At 47.0% G+C, this 24,949-nt stretch overlaps 1 protein-coding gene across 10 annotated transcripts in view; it reads right to left on the bottom strand.

Annotated features, from left to right (window-relative positions):
- RTN1 (reticulon 1) overlaps positions 1–24,949 on the bottom strand; it is a 138,533-nt gene that overhangs the window by 29,340 nt on the left and 84,244 nt on the right. For 2 of the 10 annotated variants that reach the window (XR_015951080.1, XR_015951083.1), the window contains exon 1: positions 2,618–2,854. The exons of 6 other annotated variants lie outside the window; for them this stretch is intronic. Coding sequence is in view for 1 of the 4 variants with exons in the window: in XM_035104140.3 (XP_034960031.3) it covers positions 2,618–2,678 (61 nt within the window). In the remaining 3 variants the exon portion in view is untranslated. Of the gene's footprint in view, positions 1–2,617; positions 3,167–24,949 lie in introns of those variants that run through there. 2 more of the 10 variants (XR_015951082.1, XM_035104140.3) reach the window with 2 other exon arrangements.

Raw genomic sequence — 24,949 nt, 5'->3', positions numbered from 1 at the left:
ATAATTAAGTTGCTTTATATCTGACTTTCTTCAGGAACGTTTTATTCTGGGTCGCTTTATTTGATGTTTTAATGTAGGCTGTACACCGCTTTAATGTATTTTTCTTAAAAATATAAATCAGTATAGAAATGAAATGAAGAATAGTAGGTAGAAGAAAAAACTCTGATTTGTTTCTGTGGGAATAGGTGAAACAGCCCTCTAATACCCCCCCCCCGAATTTTGAAGCTCACTGTAGATTTCTGCCATGGTGATCTTCAGCCAATTTCAATCACCACATGATGTTTACAAAAAGCATGTGGTAAGGCTGGGCATTTCAAAGCTCGTTTAGTTGATCAGCTTTTGCCTGAAACCTTTGCATATGAAAATGCTGTTATGATTGAGAAGCCTAGTTTGCTGGTCATTTTTAAACCCACAATATTTTTCGCTCCGTCCATATATTCATCCACCTCTCAAGGCACCATTCTATTTCCCTTTTAATCTAATCCCCGTATCCGTGTCTAATTCCCTCTATGATTTTCGCACATTTCTATTAAATGACCAATTAAATGTCTAGACTTTCTTAGGAAATAAAAATTTCTTTTTTGCTCCCCCCCAATGGTGATCGATTCCCCCCTCCAACATAACAACTTAACTAATATGGCTTTTGGAGTGTTACACCTGCAGATTACATGGCTTATTCAGAAATAATTTTATTACACTTGCCCTACCTGCAATAAGCAAATGCTGAGGATTTGTTCCAGCTCTGTAGATTTCTATTGAAACATGGTGTTCCAGTCTATTTTAAGCAATATTTGTTATTGATTTCAAAACAGATGAGGTGGAAATAAATGACACCACATGACATCTATAGCGGTAGGGTTTTTTGTTTTGTTTTTAAGAGACATGTTTTCTACAAACAACCCACAAATTTGACTTTAAGACTGCAATCCTATACACTTACATGGGAGTAAACCTCATTGACTTCAACAGGGCTTACTTCTGAACAGATATGCACAGCATTGTGTCATGTGAAGGTTAATTCAACAGCTTCACTTAGCAAACATGTCTTTCCCCAAAAAAAGTGAGTGGATGGAATCTTCTATCTAACAATTCATCAGAAAAGTAATAATAATAATACTGGGGTAATTTCATTCCTGCAAACACATCTGTCTTTTTTGAAATCCTACGTAGCCTTCAAATCTTCTTACAAGATCAGATGATATTATAGACCATTTGATAAACGGTAGGAACATCTATTTTACATTCTACACAGAAGCATCGTTTTGAAAAATCCATTTGGAACCTTTGAGCCAGTTTCCATTAAGGAATTTCAATTTCAACACACCCTATTCATATCTCATTCGTCAAAACAACAACATCCCAATTCAACAAAGGACTTTCAAATCACATTTGAGTTAACAAGGCGGTCTGTTTTCTTTTTCTTTCTTGCGGTGTTCTGAAATTACATCTGAACACAGACACACACACACACAGGCCCTTTCAGTTAGACACAGCTTGAATGTAAACCTCACACTCCAGGGGGACGCAAACAATGCTGTTTCTACACCGATGGGCAAGATGTGCCTTGGCAAAACGAAGGAGCCTTTCAAAATGAAATACAGTAAGGTGACAAAACAAATGGTCGGTAAAATTCGTAACAGATCGCTGTGCAGGGAAACAGAGTTGTTTCTCCCACAACAAAGGAAGGTTGCAAAGAGCCGCAAAGTCTGCATAAAAATGGCTGAAAAGCAGTGTTAAGGCAAGGAGAAGGTAGACTGCCACACCCAGTGGGACGGCGTTCAAAATAAATCTCTTGTGACGGAAGGGTAGCACCTTATTCCATTCGCCTTCCTTTCCTCAACAGATGACCATGACCGTGAACTATTTTGGGAATATGATGGACTTTAAATAAATAAGGTAATGGTTCATTTCAGCGGTACACTGAGATTTCGCAAAGCCCAAATCCTTGGCTGTGGGAAAAACCAAAGTTAGGTGATAGGAAAAAGGCTGGTAATAAGATGGCTTGAGCAACGGGCTCTCAGGACCAAGTTTAAATGCCGCCCGAGTTGCAACGGTCTCACCAGAGCTTTCACAATGGGTGTGTCCCTTGACAAAAGCAAAACAAAACCGATGCACTAAGCTCTTTCCAAAACACAACCACCACTGAGCAGCCGAAACAGCCGAAGACAGAACCCCCCCCCCCAGGTTCCTGATCGCCTCTCCCAAGCACTTGGCTGAGCGATCACACTAATTTAAGGGCAGCCGTACTCAAAAACCCAGGAATAGGCAAGGCGAACCTTCTAAGCAAGAAGGAAAGATGATGTTGCATTTAAATAATAATAATAATAATGGAAACACATGGGAGTGGGGAATAAAAGACCCTGTTAAAAGACCACCGCCAGCCTGGGATGCCTCTCTTGTTTCGGTTCTCAAGAGAGCAGTGATTCCAAACAGAAATGTGTAGAAAACATTAAAAGCATGCAAGGGCCCTGGAGATGTTGATGGTAAAGAAGCAGCCGTAGTAATAATAATGGGATGCAAAACACACTCCGTGACGAGTCTCTCCCATGCAATCTTTTCCAAGCATGCAAAGAAGATGGAAAAGAACCAGAGCTGAAGAATTGTGTAAAAAATATACCCTGGCCTTTCCAGTTGCTCCAGAGGCATTCCATCTTCGTAGAATCGGCGCTGGCTTGCATCTTGCTAGGGGAGAGGAAGGGAACGGCTGGGTACCTTTCCTTCGGGCTCAGAGTCAGGCGCTGCCTTTTCCTACCACTCAAGCATTCCAAGGCAGGAAGAGGTGAGTGGCTGCTGCTGCCGCTGCTTCTCTCTCTCCCTCTCTCTCTCTCTCCCCCTCTCCCCCCCCCCTTCCTCTTGCACTGGCTACGGAGGGATGCTGTTAAGCAGAACAGAGGAAGATGGGGGGAGGGCACAGTGTAAGCGCTGCAGTCGCCACTGCAGCAAATCAGCAAAAAGGATGCTGCGATTGCCCTGGGGACCAGTCCCTTTTGTAAAAAAAAAAAAGGGGGGGGGAGATGCTGCAATTGCTTTGCAAGCAATAGTAATGGTGGTGATTTATTTTTAATTTTTAATTTTTATTTTTTGTAAGAGGAGACACTTAATGATGTTAAGCTGGCGGAACAGTTAACCAAACCTGACAGTGAAGGAACAAAAACAAATTGGGTGTGGATGGGGAAAGGGGGAGAGGAGGGAGAAATGGTGGGGAGGGGGAGAGGGCGAGAGAAAGAGAATAAGGGTGTGGCTTGCTATGTGTTTACAGCCAGCAGACACTCGGTCCTCTTCCAGAAATTTCTTGATAATTTCAAGAAATCCAGTGTTTTTCTTGGGATTTGTATGGCAAAGGCTGCCAGTTCTGCCTCTCTTCTCCAGCCCATCTGGTCTCTCCTAATCCTGCTTTCCCAGACATATATGCCAACACCACCACTGAACGGCAGGGTAGGAAGCAGAGATCAAGACCCAGCACCAAATCACAAACTGTGCTTATCTGTGCATGCCGGAGAGTCTTAGGTTGCATTTGCCATGCTCACTGGCACCCTTCCAGCATAATCCATACTGGGGGTATGTATGTAAAACCAGCAAAATCAACACACTGCCACCATCCAACAGACCTTACACAACTAGGCACCGTTTCCATGCTAACGTAGCTAATTCACACTTTTTGAATCAATATGCAAACCAAAACACAGGGCCACGGTTTGAAATTCACACCATTCCAAATTTTGCAACACCAAGTAATGTGTGCAAAAAAATGCACATATTAAAGAAAACAGCGTATAAAATGCATTCCATTAGGGGAAATAGCTTGCAAAAAATCTGTACAGCAGGCAAAACTGCACACAAACGTGCGTATAAGGAAAGGTCTGCACTATGGCGCTAAATAATTCCAAAGCCTGGACTTTGAAGTCATCTTATTTTATTTGTTATTTGTATTACATTTACTGTTTCTAATTAGGTTTTGTAATTCTGGATTATGTGGAATGCTTTATCTGAGTGGATGTAGCAACCGAGTAATTTTGTTGTTCCCGCAAGGGGACAATGACAATAAAGATATCTTCTCTCATCTTAATTTTGGGGGACTTTTTCGAATGAAATCACAACCTGATGCAGAAATGTGGAAAGCCAAGCTTAAGAATGGAAAAGTGAGACACCAACAGAAATCGACAGGTTCACCCAGAATCACCCACACAGCCACAGCTCACATCTGTCTCATGTTAGGCTCCAGAGGTTAGCTAGACTTGGGTTTCAGGATGACTTCACAGGCCCTTCTCTGACATGGAGATTTCTTCCATGCCACCTAATACAAGGATGGCAATCTGGGTACCCATAAGTAACATTGGCTTTCTCCACCCCCTTCTGTGATTGGGTAGAAGAGCAAGGTCCCCCTTCTGAACTAGAGGCTCCCGCAAAGGCATCTTCACTGGGGAACTGAGATATCATTGGAACATAGGAAGTTGTCTGATACCAAGTCAAACCATTGTTCCCACTAGCTTGATACAGCCTAATTATAATAATTTATTATTTATACCCTGCCAATCTGGCTGGGTTTCCCCAGCCACTCTGGGCAGCTCCCAACAGAATATTTAAAACACGATAAAACATCAAACATTAAAAACTTCCATAAACAGGGTTGCCTTCAGATGTCTTCTAAAGGTCAGATAGTTCTTTATTTCCTTGGCATCTGATGGGAGGGCATTCCGCAGGGTGGGCGCCACTACCAAGAAGGCCCTCTGCCTGGTTCCCTGTGACCTCACTTCTCACAGTGAGGGAACTGCCAGAAGGCCCTCGGAGGTAGACCTCAGTGTCCAGGCTGAACGATGGGGGTGGAGACGCTCCTTCAGGTACACTGGGCCGAGGCTGTTTAGGGCTTTCAAGGTCAGCACCAACACTGTGAATTGTGCTCGGAAACGTACTGGGAGCCAATGTAGGTCTTTCAGGACCAGTGTTATATGGTCTCGGCATCCACTCCCACTCACCAGTCTAGCTGCCGCATTCTGGAACAATTGTAGTTCCCGGGTCACACTAACTGGCAGAGCCTCTGCAGGGTTTCGAACAGAGGTGTCTCCCATTTCCTACCTGGAGATGGCAGGGATTGAACCTGGGACCTTCCCGGTGTAAGACAGATGTGCTACCACTGAGCTACGACCTTTGCCCTCAGGTAGAGTCCCAGAACCCCAGGCCTTCTTCAGGCCTGAGGGGACACTGGAGAAAGAGAGGGGCTATCTTTTCTGTTGGCCGGCCTTGGTGCGGTCACTTGGCAGCTGAAACAGTCTCCAAGCAACCTTGGGTGACTATAACATGCCATCTCGGTTTCTGACAATGCTCCAGAGCAAGGCTATGTTGGAGGCATTGTGGGGAATTAAAGAGCTGGGATAAGCCAAAGGCAATGCGGAAAATGCGGACTTTGGGAAGCAATTTGACAGAAGGTAGAGACAAAGCACTGTAGAGAACCTTGGCAGAGACACATGCCCGGCTGGCATGTTCTCTCCCTCTTGGTAGATTGTTCGGGAGCTTTACAAGCTTTCTCTAGCCCGAACATCACAGCGACTGGTGCCAACTGACATCAGCACACTTACGGGATCCACAGAGGTTTGCGCAGTTGTGTAACAGAACTCAGTAGCACAGCATTTGGCTAATCTATTTTATTTACATATAAACACACGGAGCACTGCAACATGGTGGATGGCGGTTAACAGATTGAGGTTGAATGCTGACAAGACTGAAGTACTGTTTCTGGGGGACAGGGGGCGGGCGGGTGTGGGGGACTCCCTGGTCCTGAATGGGGTAACTGTGCCCCTGAAGGACCAGGTGCGCAGCCTTTGGAGTCATTTTGGACTCACAGCTGTCCATGGAGGCGCAGGTTAATTCAGTGTCCAGGGCGGTTGTCTACCAGCTCCATCTGGTACTCCAGCTGAGACCCTACCCGCCCGCAGACTGTCTCACCAGAGTAGTGCATGCTCTGGTTATCTCCCGCTTGGACTACTGCAATGCGCTCTACGTGGGGCTACCCTTGAAGGTGACCCAGAAACTGCAATTAATCCAGAATGCGGCAGCCAGACTGGTGACTGGGAGTGGCCGCCGGGACCACATAACACAGGTCCTGGGAGATCTACATTGGCTCCCAGTACGTTTCCAAGATCCGTTGGTGCTGACTTTTAAAGCCCTAAACGGCCTCGGTCCAGTATACCTGAAGGAGCGTCTCCACCTCCATCGTTCTGCCCGGACACTGAGGTCCAGCTCCGAGGGCCTTCTGGCGGTTCCCTCATTACGAGAAGCCAAGTTACAGGGAACCAGGCAGAGGGCCTTCTCGGTAGTGGCACCCGCCCTGTGGAACGCCCTCCCATCAGAGGTCAGAGAGATAAACAACTACCTGACATTTAGAAAATACCTAAAGGCAGCCCTGTTTAGGGAAGTTTTTAATCTGTGATATTTTAATGTGTGTTGGAAGCCGCCCAGAGTGGCGGGGGGGGACGACCCGGCCAGATGGGCGGGGTATAAATAATAATTATTATTATTATGGCTCCCTCTCTCTCTAGCAGGAGCTGCAACTGCTATCTTCCAGCTTCCAAGTTGTGGGGCATCTCCCCATACAAACTCCTTGGCAGGGTCGATTGGGAGGGCTCCGAATGCTGTGCCCAGGAGGAGTCAGTAGTGCTGTGTTTCTCCTTTCCATCAAATGGCTCATCCAAACCTGCCTTTACTCCCTTACAGTCCAATCCTAACAATGTATACTCAAAAGCAAATGCTTTTGAATTATTATAAATTCAGTTAAGTAAGTAGGTTGGTATACTGCCCTATACTCGCAGGTCTCAGGGCAGGTCACAACATAAAATCACAACATAAAAACACAAAATACAGTCATACCTTGGATCTTGAATGTCTTGCAAGTCGAATGTTTTGGCTCCCGAACGCCGCAAACCCGGAAGTGAGTGTTCCGGTTTCTTTAATGTTCTTTTGGAAACCAGACATCCAACGCGGCTTACGCGGCTTCCGATTGGCTGCAGGAGCTTCCTGCAGCCAACTGGAAGCAACGCCTTGGTTTCCAAATGTTTTGGAAGTTGAACGGATTTCCGGAACGGATTCCGTTAGACTTCCAAGGTACCACTGTACATCACAAAAATAAAAACAAGAAGAGCCCAATAATAATAATACAGTAAGAGCTGTTCGACAGTGGAATTTGCTGCCAAGGAGTGTGGTGGAGTCTCCTTCTTTGGAGGTCTTTAAGCAGAGGCTTGACAGGCATATGTCAAGAATGCTTTGATGGTGTTTCCTGCTTGGCAGGGGGTTAGACTGGATGGCCCTCCTGGTCTCTTTCAACTCTATGATTCTATAATTCCCCCACTCCCCGACACATTTTAAAAGGGCATTGGATGTCAGTCAGCCAAAAGGCCTGGTTGAAGAGGAACATTTTTGTCTGGCGCCTAAAGGTGTATAATGAAGGCGCCAGCCGAACTTCCCTAGGGAGAGCATTCCACAAACAGGAAGCCACTGCAGAAAAGGCCTGTTCTCATGTTGCCTCCCTCCAGACCGCTCATGGAGGAGGCACATGAAGAAGGGCTTCCGAGGATGGTCTCAGGGTCTGGGTAGGTTCATATGGAGAGAGGCAGACTATGAGGTTCTTGGGCTTACTCCCAGGTGAGTTTAGGATCACAGCCTTAGTCCTCATTCCCCACTTTAAGGAAGCTCTGAGTAGATGTAAGGGCATTTGCCCAAAATCTTCTTTCCCCACCCCAACCGCTCTCCTCTCTCATTGTCTATTTTGGATTGTAATCTCCTTGACAGCAGCGGCCTGTCAGTGTGGCACAAAGCACAATGACAGTGTGTGGTGGAAATAACAACCAAAAAAAACTAGAAAAAGGCTATCGGTGACGTAGGGAGTGAATGCTGCGTGCTTTTCGCTCTGTGTACGGGGACCAGGCTTAGTGTATGAGTGCCCCCAGACTGGCATTGCTTGCAGGGAAGATTCAAGCACATGGCATAGATTTAGCTTTGTGTAGATTAAAGCGCTATTTTCCCCTAGCACAACAAATCCACTTTAAAAAAGAAAAAGATGAAGACTCACGTGGGGTTCTTTTTGGTAGGATTTTTCTGTAACAGTAGTGCAGAAGTGGTAGATTTTATACTGGACACATTGCCCCACTTTATTAGTTGTTTTGTAATGCCTCCCCAATGTTTCCGCATTGCTGCCACCCTTGTACTATAATGCAACAAATGTGGGACGAAAAACAGACACACACCCAGGGCTGTCCTAAGCGTATCTGGTGCCATGGTGCAAAGCTCCCTCCGCCCCACCCCCCCAATTTCCCAGTGTTTTAGGGAGGACAATGCTGCCAGTGGGGCTGGAGGAGGCGGGCAGCGGCTGGAGGGCGGCTCCTCTGGCAGGGAAGAGGCGGAGGCTGGACGTGGCGCCTTCTGGCTCAGCCGGACGCTTCATGCCACGGTGGCCACGGCGTGCGGAGGCTGCAGGTGCAGCGCTGCTTTGGCGCCATTGCATGGCGGAGGCGGGCAAGGGAGGTGAGCTGATGCCGGGAGGCGCCACGTCCAGCCTCCGCCTCTTCCCTGGCGCCCTCCAGAACTTGGCGCCCTGCGCCACTAGCCTCTATGGGTAAGACGCTTAGGAAGAACTTCCTGACAGTAAGAGCTGTTCGGCAGTGGAATTTGCTACCAAGGAGTGTGGTGGAGTCTCCTTCTTTGGAGGTCTTTAAGCAGAGGCTTGACAGGCATATGTCAAGAATGCTTTGATGGTGTTTCCTGCTTGGCAGGGGGTTGGACTGGATGGCCCTTGTGGTCTCTTCCAACTCTACGATTCTATGATTCTATGATTCACACCCTGGAACATTTGTGGTGTAAAAATTTACAGGGTTTCAGCAGGAAGCTGTGGGACATACACTGGTTGGAAACAAAGCAGCATGTCTACCCTGAAACTTTCACAGGCAATTGAAACCAGGACTGTGTCTAACTGCCCCACGATCATCACGAGAACAATTCATCACGGATGCACGATAAAATGGACGCCTGGAAGGACCCTCCAGATAAGGTTACAGGTAGGTAGCCGTGTTGGTCTGGGTCGAAGTAAAATAAAAAAATTCCTTCAGTAGCACCTTAAAGACCAACTAAGTTTTTATTTTGGTATGAGCTTTCGTGTGCATGCACACTTCTTCAGCTTTGTGCAAGCAAATGTTCAATAGGCAGGTCGTCTGGAAAAGCCCCAAGTGAAGCAAAACAGCTGCAGCAGCAAAATAAGAGAGAAACCAGCTCGTTAATTAGTTCACTCATCTGCCATCGGTAACACACTTCCCCAACTCTGAGATTAATCACAATGTGAAATAAGCAGAACGGCGACATGCAAGCAGACACGAAGATAAATAGGGCAGCTGCAGTGTTTGAAGAGCCCACCTCACCAGGACACAGGGCCTCATAATAAGCCCTGTGCCAAGCTCCACCTGGAGAGCCTGAGCATTGAAACGGGGACCTTTCACATGCAAGTCGTGTGCTCTTAACCACCGAGCGAAGGCCCAGGGGGGACACAAGGATCTGTCCTATACTTAGCGCTGCTAGACATAAAAAGCAGCTCTGGTTGCCAGTTTGTTCTGGGCTCCGTCCAAAGTGCTACAGCCCCCCCCCAAACAGTTAACGGATTAAAATCAGGACACCCTTGCGTATTTGGAAACACTCCACTCAACGCACCAGGGAGCACCAAGAGAGCTTCCCGCCACTGATGATTAAACCCTGAAGGGCTTTCTCTTCCAGCTCTGCATTGTAGAATAGAATAAGGTGAGCCCTGTTGGATCAGGCCAATGGCCCATCTAATCCAGCTTCCTGTTCTCACAGGGGCCGACCGGATAGAATCATAGAGTTGGAAGAGACCACAAGGGCCATCCAGTCCAACCCCCTGCCAAGCAGGAAACACCATCAAAGCATTCTTGACATATGGCTGTCAAGCCTCCGCTTAAAGACCTCCAAAGGAGGAGACTCCACCACACTTCTTGGCAGCAAATTCCACTGTCGAACAGCTCTTACTGTCGGTTGCTTGTGGGAAACCCACAAACCAGACTCAACAACAAGAGCCCTCTCCCCTGCTGTGATTTCCAGCAACAGGTAATCAAAAGCATTGCTGCCTCTGGCTGTGGAGGTAGAACATAGCCGTGAGGACTAGTAGCCATTGATGCCCCTCTCTGCCACAAATTTGCCTGATCCTCTTTTGAAGCCGTCCACTGTGCCAGTGAGTTCCACAGTCACCACAGATTTGTATAATGGTGTTGTTTTCTCAACAAGTTTTATTTTCAATCCCTTTCTTCTTGATCCACAGCATGGAATCTGCTCCTTTTTTTGCAGCTACTGCTGCTGCACACCCAGTCAATGTTATCATGGAGCTATCTCCTAGGACCCCAAGGTCTCATTCCTGGTCAGTCACCACCAGCTCAGACCCTCTAACTGTGTATGTGAAATTAAGTTGTTTTGCCCCAGCGTGCAAGGAAGTTTTAAAACAGCAACAAATATCTAGGATAGGACAGCCAGAGCTGCCACCAACATCTGGTTTTAAGAACTTTTTCTTGAGCTTGCTTTTTCCTCCTCCCTCCCATTCCCTTTTCCTTCTGTGTCATGTCTTTTTAGTTTATCAGCCTGAGGTCATGGACCACCTTAGTACAGTGGTGCCTCGCGAGATGAATTCAATTCGTTCCGCGAGTCAATTCGTTTTGCAAAAAATCCGTCTTGCAAATCGCGGTTTCCCATAGGAATGCATTGAAATTTCTTTTTTTTCTTTTTTTGCCCATAGGAACGCATTAATTAAATTCCAATGCATTCCTATGGGAAACTGTGATTCGCAAGATGAATTTTTCGCAAAACGAATTCGTCTTGCGAGTCGCCATCAGATCGCAAGACGCATTCGTCTTGCGAAAAATTCGTCTTGCAGGGCATTTGTCTTGCGAGGTACCACTGTACTGATTTTTGTAAGCCTCTCTGGGAGACTTATTGGCCCAAGGGCAAGGTCTTAAGGCTGTAAATAACAATTCAATAAAATACAGGCCATAAGGAATATGCTGTAGTTCTAAGGCGATTTTATGATATTGCGTTGTCAAGGGGAAAACGCTGAATCGTAAAACGTGGTGGATGATAATTGGCTAGCGATGAATGAATTCTGAAGACCAGGTTTCCCAGAGCTTGGCTTCCAAAACCAGGACCAGATTTGAAATACATGCACACAGTGTGTGCAATTACAATAATCAAGTCCTACTTTGGCACAGAAACAATGAGCAGATTTTCCCAACCTGCTGATTCTGTTGTGCCTCCCATGGTCTGCTTCTCCTCTCCCACTCCCAAGATTGACACTCAGAATGAAGAGGGACCAAAAGTCAGGTTTACGTTTAATCCAAGTGTGTTATCTTTGGCAGACCTCGTTGCCCTACACATACCTTTATATAAGTTTTTAAAAGAACAAAGAAAGATGTGCTGTGCTAATACAGAAAGCTCAGTATCGCGTGCGCATCTGCTCTACAGGTGTGCATCCATAGGAGTGACTTTCAAGTCTGCAGAACCCCCTCCCTTTTGGCGCAGTCACATCTTTACCTGCCCCACACCTGACAGGCGAAGGGCTGGAGGGGGTGGCTTGACCAAAATGGCTTTGCAGGCCAAACAACGGGAGCTGGTGGGCCTAATTAATTTGTAATCCGCTTTGATGGTTTTTCTACAATCAAATTTTGTTGTTGCTTAGTCGTTTAGTCGTGTCTGACTCTTCGTGACCCCATGGACCATGGACCATAGCACACCAGGCACTCCTGTCTTGCACTGCCTCCCGCAGTTTGGTCAAACTCATGTTCGTAGCTTCGAGAATACTGTCCAACCATCTCATCCTCTGTTGTCCCCTTCTCCTTGTGCCCTCCATCTTTCCCAACATCAGGGTCTTTTCCAAGGATTCTTCTCTTCTCATGAGGTGGCCAAAGTATTCTCCAATCTGTTGAGGTCATTTTGAATTCTGATTCTGTCTTCTGCGGCATTAGCTACCCCTCCCAGTTGGGTGTCATCTGTGAATTTGATGAGCATCCCCTCAATTCCTGAATCCAAGTCATTTATAAAGAAGTTGAGATTCTTGCATTGCAGACTCTTGGGTCCCCTTCCAATTCTTCAATTCTACGATTCCATGAATAACGTAATGACAACGTACTTTATGGAATAAATTGTGTAAGGTTCATAGAAAGCAAAGACGCATAACATTGTTTGGGGCGGAAATGAACTGCAGCAGAAAGAAAACAGCGGTGCATGCAACGGCTATAGCACAGGATGGAAAACAATGCCTTCTTACATCCCTAGGCAATGAGCACAATCACCAGCTCCTCTGTCACTGCGTTGGAAAAGAATTGGCACGAGACAGCACAGAACTGACTCCCAAAGCATCCAATTTATTTGCTGCTGACAAACGTCTGGCATCCCTGATAGCTCATCATTTGATTATTCATCAGCTCATGAGTTGTAGCCAGGGACAGGGGGTGAATTTGACTCAGTTCACATTTACAGGCAAATCTACCTGATTCACGCTTTCTGAAACAATACATGAACCAAATCACAGCCAGGCTGCAGAATCTGCAGTACGGTTCTCTAGCCCAGCAGCACACATTTGCAAATTTAAAACGGGAAAGATGAGAAACAGAGGGAACCAAAATTTGAAGATGCATCCATTCCTATGAATGTGACTTGATAGCTCATCATTTGATTATTCATCAGTTTGCGAGTAGTAGCTTCCTCTGCTGATCAGATGCTGTGTCTCTGAATCTTGCCTATTCCCAACAGGATGGATGCTCAGTAAATAGGTCACCCAGGTTGGGGAGCGTATTTGGGAATGGAGTGGGGAGGATTATTGATATTGATATTATTATTATTATTATCATTATCATTATTATTATTATTATTATTATTTTCTACTTCTTACCTGCCCTTCATCATCAGTACCCAGGACAGGTGACATTAATTTAAAACTCAGTATTTAAAACAGTATAAACAAATCACAGAAACAGGAATAGGGACTTCTGTGTGAATGTGTGGCTTTCTGATGTTGCAGAGCAAAAATTATGCAGGCAGGATTGCAAAGAGCTCCAAAAGGACCTCCCCAAACTGGGTGAAGGGGCACAAAAATGGGAAATGCAGTTCCATGTAAATAAAACGTTAATAGGGGGGGAAATATTTTCTAACTTCACATTTGAGTTTTGAACTGGCAGTGACTGACCAGGAAAGAGATCTTGGGATTGTGCTGGACAGTTCACTTAAAATGTCCACTTAATGTACGGCAACCGCGAAAAGGGCAGATTTCATGTTAGGAATAAATATGAAAGAGACTGAAAATGAAACTGCTACTATAGTAATGTCTTTCGACAAACCTATGGTGTGACCACCATAGCTGCCAAGTTTTCCCTTTTCTCGCGAGGAAGCCTATTCAGCATAAGGGAAAATCCCTTAAAAAAAGGGATAACTTGGCAGCTATGGCGACCACACATTGGACACTATGCACGGTTCCAGTTGCTGCACCTCACAAAGGGTATTGTAGAGCCGGGGAAAGTATAGGAAAGGGCAACCATAGGGACATAGAAAGCTGCTGAGTCAGACCACTGGTCCATCTGGGTCAGGATTCCCTCCTCCCCCAAGGAGACTCCACCACTGCCATCAACCCTGGGGAGTCTTCAGGCCCAGATTTTTACATCACTGCTCCAGAGGTTTCCCATACCAATTACACAGACACCTTGGAAACAACTGGCACGCCATCTCCAGGACCATGGAAACCAAGGAAATGGCAAGTTTGAAGGAGCTTAATAAGAAGTGCCTTATTAGCTGCATCCCAAGCCTCCTCTGGAAGAGGAAGAAGCTAGTAGCCTGGGCTTCAATGCTGACCATGCAGGAGCAAGTATCCCCTCCTCCACACCCAGTCTAGAAACACAGGGTACTTACTTGCCTTTTAGCATGATAGTGGGACCCAGGTGGCGCTGTGGGTTAAACCACAGAGTCTAGGGCTTGCTGATCAGAAGGTCGGCGGTTCGAATCCCTGCAATGGGGTGAGTTCCCGTTGCTCGGTCCCAGCTCCTGCCCACCTAGCAGTTCGAAAGCACATTAAAGTGCAAGTAGATAAATAGGGACCGCTCCGGCGGGAAGGTAAACGGCGTTTCCGTGCACTGCTCTGGTTCGCCAGAAGCAGCTTTGTCATGCTGGCCACATGACCCGGAAGCTGTCTGCGGACAAACGCCGGCTCCCTCGGCATATAGAGCGAGATGAGCGCCGCAACCCCAGAGTCGGACACGACTGGACCTGATGGTCAGGGGCTCTTTACCTTTTTAAAAAACATGCGGGTGGCGCTGTGGTCTAAACCACAGAGCCTAGGGCTTGCCAATCGGAAGGTCGGTGGTTCAAATCCCCGCAGCGGGGTGAGCTCCCATTGCTTGGTCCCAGCTCCTGCCCACCTAGCAGTTCGAAAGCACATCAAAGTGCAAGTAGATAAATAGGGACCGCTCTGGCGGGAAGGTAAATGGCGTTTCCGTGCGCTGCTCTGGTTCGCCAGAAGCAGCTTTGTCATGCTGGCCACATGACCCGGAAGCTGTCTGTGGACAAACACAAACTCCCTTGGCCTATAGAGCGAGACGAGTGCACAACCCCAGAGTCATCTGTGACTGGACCTAATGGTCAGGGGTACCTTTACCTTTACCTAAAAAACAATAATAAGCCTTTTTTGGAGGGTGCAAGCTACTGACTTTCATGGTCCTATTTACAAGGCTGGTCTGTAATGTAAAAGCAGTCCAGCACTTAGCAAATGGTTTATAACTTTGACCCTGTAAGTGTGTGAGCAGCGCTGAATAATTTACATGCACAAAATCACTTGCAAAGCCTTCCCTTGTTGTTGTTGTTTTTGCCATCGCAGTCACCATGCACAGGTCATTTGTCGAGGGTAAACAACAGTGGAGCCACCGCCTGAGGCCATCCATTAAGTGCACCACTCAAAGGGACAGGCTTTCTTAGGTCTGCATCTGAAAACTCTCTCCACTGCCTTATAATCAGCCCAGTGTAGGATCTGGAGCTGGGTTTTTTGTTTAATCTCTGGCACCGAATCTGGATTATGGCAATTAACCATTCTTTTAGGAATGCTCACCCGGAGCAAACAGCTCAGCAATTAGTATTTAGGGGCAACTTTGTTAAGATCAGGACGGGCGGATCGCTGCTGGGTGGATGGGATTATCTGGGGCGGCACTTGGTTTCTTCAGCATTCCAGAGGGAGGCATCAATCTACTTCTTCTTGTAAATCCCTCAAAGAGCCACTTTGTCAAACACCCTGCATAGAGTCACTGGGCTCTACAAGGCCAATCTCTTGGGAACAGCAGGCCTAATGCATTGGGAAAAGTCAACTGGGGGGCACATTGAGAGCTACTTAATGTTAGAGACATTTCCATTGACATTTATTGTTTGCAGGATAATGAAATAATAATAATAGTAAAGTAAGAAAGACATCCTTGTCATAAACCTAGTCAATAAAAATTTTAAGAATAATAATTTTATTATTTGTACCCTGCCCATCTGACTGGGTTGCCCTAGCCACTCTGGGGCAGTTATTGACTTCCCCAGCCCAATACTATTTTTCTCCGTGAAATACTTTTGATATTTTTTAAAAAAACTAGATGCCTAATAGGATGTGTGAGGGACGGAAAGAGTACAGAGAGCCCCCTCCCATCCTGAGGAGCAGTTCCTCCACCAGCAGCGGAGCCAGCGGGGAGGGGGAAGAGTCCAGTGGGGAAGGAGGAAGTAGGAGACGGGGCTCTGGCAGGATAGCAGAGCCTCTGCTACACGTGGGAGAGGAAGAGAGGGGGGGAAGGGGGAGAAGGAAAACATGGAAAGGAGACCCTTTTTCCCTCCGGTTCCGGAATTACCCAGAAGGAAATGCGGAAGGAGATTTGGGGTGCCCAGACTCTTATGTTGGAAGAAAACGCGGGAAGCGCCATTCCAGGGTTCTGGGTCAGACTGAGAACATGCATCCTGTACAGCTCTAGCACTGTAAAAAGCCTGCACTCAATAAAAGCATGAAAAGGCAAAGGTCTGGAGAGTCGTTACTCTAGAGTAGTCGCAACACAGCCCCTGTGACAGGATGCAATAGCAATAATTCTTCCATAGGTAAAATAGAATTAGGAATGCAAAGGCAGATTAATACACCCATTCTTGACCTGATGAAGTCTACAAATGTAGGGTTACCAGGCTAGTTTTGTTTGTGTACTTGTGTGTTGAAATTGATGGGGGTGCCCAACACCAAGGAGAAGGATGATGGCCCCAGCAAGGGAAGAGCCAAGGTTCCTGGTTGCGCCAGCACCTTGGAGAGAGTCCATGGTGTGAGTTCAGGACCATGGACAGCACTCCTGCAGCCAAAGCCAAACACCCAAGTTCTCTCGGCAAGATCCTGAAACAGCCACTTGAGGTTTAGAACAGCAGCCAGAAACATCATAACCAGACACTGGAGAGACCTGTCAGGAGTAAGCATGGACCAATGGTACCAAATAATATGGGAAACAGCCTTACTACTAGAAAAAACTAACCAATAAGCTGAAACTGACACGGGGACAAACAGAAGAGGACACCTTCACCCCGGTATGGCTCCCCTTTATCACATATCACAGCCCAACAAGACAATGACAAAAATCTACCGACAGCATACAAATCAGTATGGCTAATCCAGGGGTCCCCAAACTTACCCAGCTTCGGGCCGGATGCCCGCCGCGCCAATCACGCGGCGGGCCAGAGGGCGGAGGAGCGCGCAGCCGTGCTCGCCCATACGCATGCATAAACGCTATTTCTGGCACACTCCCAACTTGGAAAGTGCCGGAAATAGCTTGTGCGCATGTGCAGAAGCCTCCTCCGACCCGGAAGTACACTGGAAATGACGCTTGCATGTGCGCACAAGCTATTTCGGTGCTTTTCCGGGTTGGAAGTGGGCAGTTGCGCCACGCTAGTAAGAGCGGGCGGCGGGGGTCCCCGGGGGCCGCATAAAAGAGCCTTGTGGGCCGTATGTAGCCCCCGGGCCGTAGTTTGGGGACCCCTGGGCTAACCTGATCCAAAACACCCGCCCACCCCACTCACACATGAAGACAAAGACCATCACAGCCAACCACAAATGAACAACCACACCCTAGGCCAACCCCAATCTCTCTCACCACCAAAAGAACACAAGCGGATAAGAGAACCTGCACAAGCAACGCTGACATCAAACCCTTCATATATTAAGCAAAATAGAAACATCGCCGGATGTAAGGGGGAAAGAGTATGGAGAACCTCCCCCTATCATCAGAAGCAGTTCCTCCCCAAGCAGCAATGGCAGCGAGGACGCTGAGGAAAGCAGTCAGGAAGTGGGGAGAGAGGGCCATGGCTCTGGCAGCACAGGAGAGCCCCTGCTACACAGGAGGGAGGAGAGAGAGGGGGAAAGGGGGGCGAAAGAAAACATGGAGCATAGACCCTTTCCTCTGGTTCCGGAATTACGCAGGAGAAGGAGGTTTGCTGTCCCAATACTCTTATGTTGGAGGAAGTCAAGGGGCGGTTCACTGCCGGATTCTGCATCAGACTGAGCAGGCATGTTGTACATACCCAGCTCACTGTAAATAGCTTGCACTAATAAAAAGCTGTTTAAAGACAAGCATGCGGAGAGTCGTTACTCTAGAGTAGTCGCAAGAACCTCTGACACCACCCGACCCCCCACCCACCCACCCACCTCATTCCCCCTCTTTCTTCCCAGTGTCTCAACAAATGAAACTGATTGGCAAAAATGATACATGTAAAAATATGAGAGAGAGAGAGAGACTGTACATACCTTTGTAAATCAAGAAATCTTTAATAAAATTTTTTTTTTTAAAAAAAGAACACAGCGGTGTAGTCACTGCCCTATTGCCCCTGCCCCCACTCCTAGCTCTTTGCCACATCAAGACGGGAAAACCTGATCTCCTCCTCCTGGATTAACGTCCCAACTAAAATGCAGCTGTTCCTGAGCGTAGTGCACGTGCGTGTTGTCACGTGCACAACACGCAACGCACGTTGCAGGTCCAGTGGCCGGCTCCTCCAGAGCGCTCAGCTTCATTCAATGCGTGCAACTCAAGGCGCACATGCAATCACTCACGTGCAGTGTGCACCACGCCCGCCCCCCATCTTGTGGGAACCTGGCACCTCTGCTGGGCGCTGGGCACACATTTGTTCAGATTGTTGATTTCTGCTTCTAGATGCTGGATCATGACATCATCTGGCCCAACCTCTGCCATGAAGGAAGCAGAGCTCAAGCACCCATGGCAGATGCTTAAAAACCTCCAAGGAGGAGAGTCCACCACCTCCCGAGGGAGACCGTTCCACTGTTGAACAGCGCTCAGATGAATTTTAGGTGGGGCAGAAATTTATCCGGCGCTGTGACAGCTGTTCTACGCTATTTTTCTCAAAGCGCTGACCCTAATACGTAGCTTTTTGCCCTCTGCCATCTCCTGTGTTGCACCCTCCTTGACCAGGCAACCAGCAAAAGCATAAAACTCCTTTTGCTGAAAGCAGACAAGATGGGACTCCTAAAGTGCCACTCCTGTAAATGTGGTGGGGTGGGTTGAGCTGAAATAACAACAACAATAACAACAACAACTTAGAATGACACTGATGAATTTTAGCAGTGCGTTTCTTTCAAAGCTAAAACACAGCTCTGCTTGGAATAATCAGAAGCCACATCAGCCAGCCACACAAAAAAACAAGCTCAGAACTGCAGCCATCACTTGTCAATTCCCTCTTCTGCTTCCATGGAAACATGGCTGGAAATTAATCAAGAGTTCAGATGGGTGTCATGTGCATCCACTCGGAAGGCGTCCCCTTCTTTTAAGGAGCTTTTCTTTTATTCCAGGCCACAAATGGAACAAAATGTCTTAGATTCAGAGATCTTGTGCTAGTGGGCCTCTCTGTTTACTTCGCTGGAGTGGGCGCCCCTCCTTCAGCCTCCCTTGGTTACGAGCAAAGCCATCTCTTCCTTAAAGTGAATAGAGGACCACTAACAGCAGGCAGGGAGCCTTCCTATCTGCAGGGAACAAGGAATCTGGTCTAGTGGAGCTCCAGGCGCATTTTCTCCCCAAATGGAAACCTGTACTGTTCATCGCTCCTTCTTTGCTCAAGTGGTAGGGAGGCCCAGAGCAGTTTCACAGACTCTATCTCCTTACTGAATAGAGCAGGTGTGGGGAACCAGGGATGATGGGAGTTGTAGTCCAGCAACATCTGGAAAGCTGCAGGTTCCCATCTCAGCTTCCCATCAAGCACACGTCCAGTGTTGTCAGGAATAATAATAATAATAATAATAATAATAATAATAATAATAATAATAATATATTATTTATACCCCGCCCATCTGGTCAGGTTCCCCCAGCCACTCTGGGCGGCTTCCAACTAAATATTAAAATACAGAAATCCATCAAACATTAAAAGCTTCCCTAAACAGGGCTGCCTTAAGATGCCTTCTAAAGTTCTGGTAATTGTTGTTCTCTTTGACCTCTGGTGGGAGGGTATTCCACAGGGTGGGTGCCACTACCAAGAAGGCCCTCTGCCTGGTTCCCTGTAACTTGGCTTCTCGTAGTGAGGGAACCACCAGAAGGCCCTCGGCGCTGGACCTCAGTGTCCAGGCAGAATGATGGGGGTGGAGACGCTCCTTCAGGTATACTGGACCGAGGCCGTTTAGGGCTTTAAAGGTCAGCACCAACACTTTGAATTGTGCTCGGAAACGTACTGGGAGCCAATGTAGGTCTTTCAGAACCGGTGTTATGTGGTCTCGACGGCCGCTCCCAGTCACCAGTCTGGCTGCCGCATTCTGGGTTAGCTATAGTTTCTGGGTCACCTTCAAAGGTTGCCCCACATAGAGCGCATTGCAGTAGTCCAAGCGAGAGATAACTAGAGCATGCACCACTCTGGTGATACAGTCCGCGGGCAGGTAGGGTCTCAGCCTGCGTACCAGATGGAGCTGATAAACAGCTGCCCTGGACGCACACATACACACACACACACACACCTTTTGATTTAGCTGTTATGTACAGATAAGTCACAGATATCCTCTTTTCCCTTTGACTACCCCTCATTGTCCCACCCCCACCCCCTGGCTCTGAGCCCTCTTCCCTTTGGGGTTCCCCAAATGGTTTCTCCCACCCTTCCTCAGCGTCCAACCAGTCCCTGACATGGTCACTGGGGAAGGATGTTCTACACAAACACAACATCACAATTTGGGGCTTTTAGTACGCTTCCACACTGCTGAAATTTTAGGGGATGTGATTCAATTACATACTGGCAAATTCAGGCGGAACAATTATAGCCAACTGGGAGGTTTTGAGCTTCTCCAAAACATCAAAAATTTTGCAACAAGGGCACTTATGGGAAACTGCACGGGAAAAGCACTGGGTAACGCTTGCTTTGACACAACATCATCGAACCTCCCCGTAAATAAAACCACAACAAACGCTCATTCACGTTGTTTAATTTCCTTGCAAACTGATCAGGCTGAATGCTCAATAAATAGGTTGTTCTGGAAGCACCCTTAGAATGATTCCATGCCGTGATTTGAGCAGAGGGCTAGCTCCCTACAAAGAGACAATTTTGACCAATAATAATAATAATAATAATAATAATTTATTATTTATACCCCGCCCATCTGGCCGGGTCTCCCCAGCCACTCTGGGCGGCTTCCAACAGAAGAATAAAACATAATAATCTGTTAAACATTTAAAGCCTCCCTGAACAGGGCTGCCTTCAGATGTCTTCTAAAAGTCTGGTAGTTGTTTTCCTTTTTGACATCTGTTGGGAGGGCGTTCCACAGGGCAGGCGCCACCACCGAGAAGGCCCTCTGCCTAGTTCCCTGCAACTTGGCTTCTCGCAACGAGGGAACCGCCAGAAGGCCCTCGGTGCTGGACCTCAGTGTCCGGGCAGAATGATGGAGGTGGAGACGCTCCTTCAGGTATACTGGACTGAGGCCATTTAGGGCTGCAACCCACAGCCATTACTGCAACCCACAGCCATTGACAAGGTGTAGCCACAATGCAGTGGGGGAAGGCAATGGTTCAGAGCAGCCTTCCCAAGCTGGTGCATTTCAGATGCTTTGGACTACAATTACCATCAGTTCTACTCAGCATGGCCAAGGGTCAGGGATTATGGGAATTGTACACCAGGAACATCAAGGCAGCACCAAGTTGGGGAAAGAAAGAAAACCAAAGCAGCTCAACAGTAGCTGTGTGGCAAAGAGAGAAAAACAATGAGAAGAAAAGGAAGGGGGTTCTTAATATTTAGAGGGTCACGTCTATTTTAGTTTGCGCTGATGAAATGACCTTGGAGACGAAGCCATTATCTAACGGCCCAAGTTGCAGAAGTAAGCACAGGAGGAAAAAAATTAATTACAAATGATAGATTAGGCTTATGGTCTGATAAGCAGCTCACGGAATTCAGCGAAGAGAAGTTTTGAAATGAGATTAAGCAGCAGAACTGGCGTTTAAAAGGATGTGTGAAACGGAATGCAAACTAGGGCATAAAAAAATAAAAGATTCAGGGACAAATTGGAGTTACATGTCTAAAGGCATCCATGCACGTATTTTTTGGGTGGGGGGGGGGAGGATACCATGCTACAGAGTGCGTTTCAGATGATTAATAACATTGGAGTTATAGTTAAGTAACTGGGTTATTTTGGTGTAATGACCTGAATCGTTTGGAAGGCTACCATATGGAGTTTTCTAAGTCATCACCGTGTAGATGCAAGGGCCTAACATGAGTCAGAGAACTGCAGTGGGTGACAAATGAAACTGTAATGCTAAGGAGTGGAAGCCAGAACTTGGTAGGGTATTAGGGGAGGGTTAGTACCTCGGGGGGGGGAACACATGGTGCTCCTTCTGGGGTAATTTGTCCTCTTTTGGTCCCCAAGCTGCACTCACCTCTCACCTGTGGCTCCTAGAAGCAGCCACACCCCAGGAAACAGCTTTGACTGGCCAGCTAAACCAGGTGAGGGTAGCCGATGGATCTCAAACCCTCAGTGAATTAGGGAGTTTCCCTTTCCGGTGGATTGAATGGACGAAACCAAGAGTATAGGAGTATAGTATCTAGATCAAGGGAAATAATAGTACCACTGTATTCTGCTCTGGTCAGACCTCACCTGGAATACTGTGTCCAGTTCTGGGCACCACAGTTCAAGAAGGATACTGACAAGCTGGAACGTGTCCAGAGGAGGGCAACCAAAATGGTCAAAGGCCTGGAAACGATGCCTTATGAGAAATGGCTTAGGGAGCTGGGTATGCTTAGCCTGGAGAAGAGAAGGTTAAGGGGTGATATGATAGCCATGTTCAAATATATGAAAGGATGTCAAATGGAGGAGGGAGAAAGATTGTTTTCTGCTGCCCCAGAGAAGCGGACACGGAGCAATGGATTCAAACTTCAAGAAAGAAGATTCCACCTAAACATTAGGAAGAACTTCCTGACAGTAAGAGCTGTTCAACAGTGGAATTTGCTACCAAGGAGTGTGGTGGAGTCTCCTTCTTTGGAGGTCTTTAAGCAGAGGCTTGACAGCCATATGAGCCATATGTCAAGAATGCTTTGATGGTGTTTCCTGCTTGGCAGGGGTTGGACTGGATGGCCCTTGTGGTCTCTTCCAACTCTATGATTCTATTATTCTAAGAGTGGTCAAGAAGGCGGTTTCTGCACATGCTATAAACAGAAGTGAGGGGCAGGTAGGGCTTGTCCCACCTGGGAAGGTAACCAACCTAGAAGGAAGGAAGGAAAACTCTGATCCTAAACCTCCTCTGCCTCACAGGACATCTTCAGGAGGAAAAAAAGGCTAAGGAGTAAGCCCTACACAAATATGGAGTGGAGTCTGTATGGTGGGATGGTGCCTTGTATGCCTTCTTCCAGCAATTCCTGCAGCCAAGCTAGGGTCAATCGTATTGTTCTGCTTTCCTTTGGATGACATCAGCAAGGCCAAGGTCTAAGTCATCTGGGCAGCCCAGAACCTCCACACACACTGCCCAGGCTTGCAACCAAGGGCGATCACTTCGTTAACGCAGCAGTTTGACTTCTCCCCCGGAGGTGCACTCCATTGTCTCTCGAGGCAGACGGAGGCTAACAAGAATCATAGAATCATAGAGTTGGAAGAGACCACAAGGGCCATCCAGTCCAACCCCCTGCCAAGCAGGAAACACCATCAAAGCATTCCTGACAGATGCCTGTCAAGCCTCTGCTTAAAGACCTCCAAAGAAGGAGACTCCACCACACTCCTTGGTAGCAAATTCCACTGCCGAACAGCTCTTACTGTCAGGAAGTTCTTCCTAATGTTTAGGTGGAATCTTCTTTCTTGAAGTTTGAATCCATTGCTCCGTGTCCGCTTCTCTGGAGCAGCAGAAAACAACCTTTCTCCCTCCTCTATACGACATCCTTTCATATATTTGAACATGACTATCATATCACCCCTTAGCCTTCTCTTCTCCAGGCTAAACATACGCAGCTCCCTAAGCCATTCCTAAGAAGACTTCCAGCACGTTCCTAAGAAGACTTCCAGCACTTCTCCCTAAGAAGACTTCCAGCACTTAAGGTAGTCTGCAGCCACCACACAGCTAGTGGTCTCTGACAGTCTTATCACCCATGAATTTGTCTAAACGCTGAAAAAGGCATAAACTGAAAAATTGTATACTGAAAAGCACACATAATACTATAAGCAAGCATTTAGTGGTGGATATACAAAGTAAATAATACGGAGCCTGTTTGGCCAGGAATCCTGTTAATTAGGGGGGGGGGAGGAGGCTGGATTGCTTTCAGACCACCTAAAGTAATTGGCTGCCAGGATTACTGCATTCGTATTGATTTCCTTCCTTCCTTTCTTTTTACAAGCACTCTGGCAGCCTATATGAATTTCTCCCAGTCACTCCTCAAAACAATCCAATTAGGGGCAGGTTTGTAGAGATAAGTGGAGGTTTTGAGCGAGGACTTAAAATGATGCGTCTCCCAGGGTTTCTGCCTTGCCTTTGGGCTGACCTTTCCTCCGTGCTGTCTCAAAACCAAGAGCACCGCTTAAAAAGCTAAGGGACTCTTAGGATGCATAAACTGAAGCAAAGTGTCCAGGTCACAAGAAAAACAACAGCTCCATGCAGCACCGACCAGAGGCCACAGCGACAGTACTGTGTCCAGCTCTGAAGGCCACATTTTAAGAATGACATTGACAAAGTAGACCACAGTGTGTCCAGAGAGGGTGTTTTAAGGGAAGAGGTTCTAAGTAAGAGGAAGAGCTGAGTGTAAGAATTGGAAAATCTATCCATCTGTGTTTCTCTGTTTGCCAGTCTTATGTTCAGCTCTCTGCACCTTCCACATCACTTTGCAATTAAAAAAAAAACTTATCATGAAAATTAATCAGTGTTTCAGTATAAATTTTTGCTAATGTACACATTCACATGCATTTCTGCCTAATATACACATTTTTGCAAAGCAATTTCCCCCCAAAACACTGAATTTTACATGTTATTTATGGACACTTTAGCCCAGAATACCCAGTTTCATACCTGTTACTTGGCTGGAAACTTCAAAGACATGTGAATTTAGAAAGATGGCTGTCTTTCGGTTTGTGTGTTGCTTCAGAAAGTGCAAATCAAGTAGGGTCACCTTTAAATGAAATCTGAATTCAGTTTCTCCCCCTAACCCTCGCTGAGAGGTAAACAGAAGACAGCCATCTCCATGTTTTAGTAGCTGAACCAAGAGATGGAGCACATTCAAATTCATTTCCAGTTCACTAGCTGGTCTTATTTCGATTGCGTCAGCTCAACCAGCAAATTTATTGAACAGCTCACCAGGGTATGAAATGCACTTCTCTCTCCCTCCCTCTACACACACAATAGATCACACAGTATGTTTTGCCTCTTTGCTGGCCAAACTTGGCCCTCCAACTGTTTTGGGGCTACAATTCCCATCTGTTTGGGGACTACAA

This window comes from Zootoca vivipara, chromosome 1 (genome assembly GCF_965207765.1).
Source record: "Zootoca vivipara chromosome 1, rZooViv2.hap1.1, whole genome shotgun sequence".
Lineage (NCBI taxonomy): Eukaryota > Metazoa > Chordata > Lepidosauria > Squamata > Lacertidae > Zootoca > Zootoca vivipara.
The sequence above is the reverse complement of the archived record's forward strand: the minus strand, read 5'-3'. Positions and strand labels throughout refer to the sequence as shown.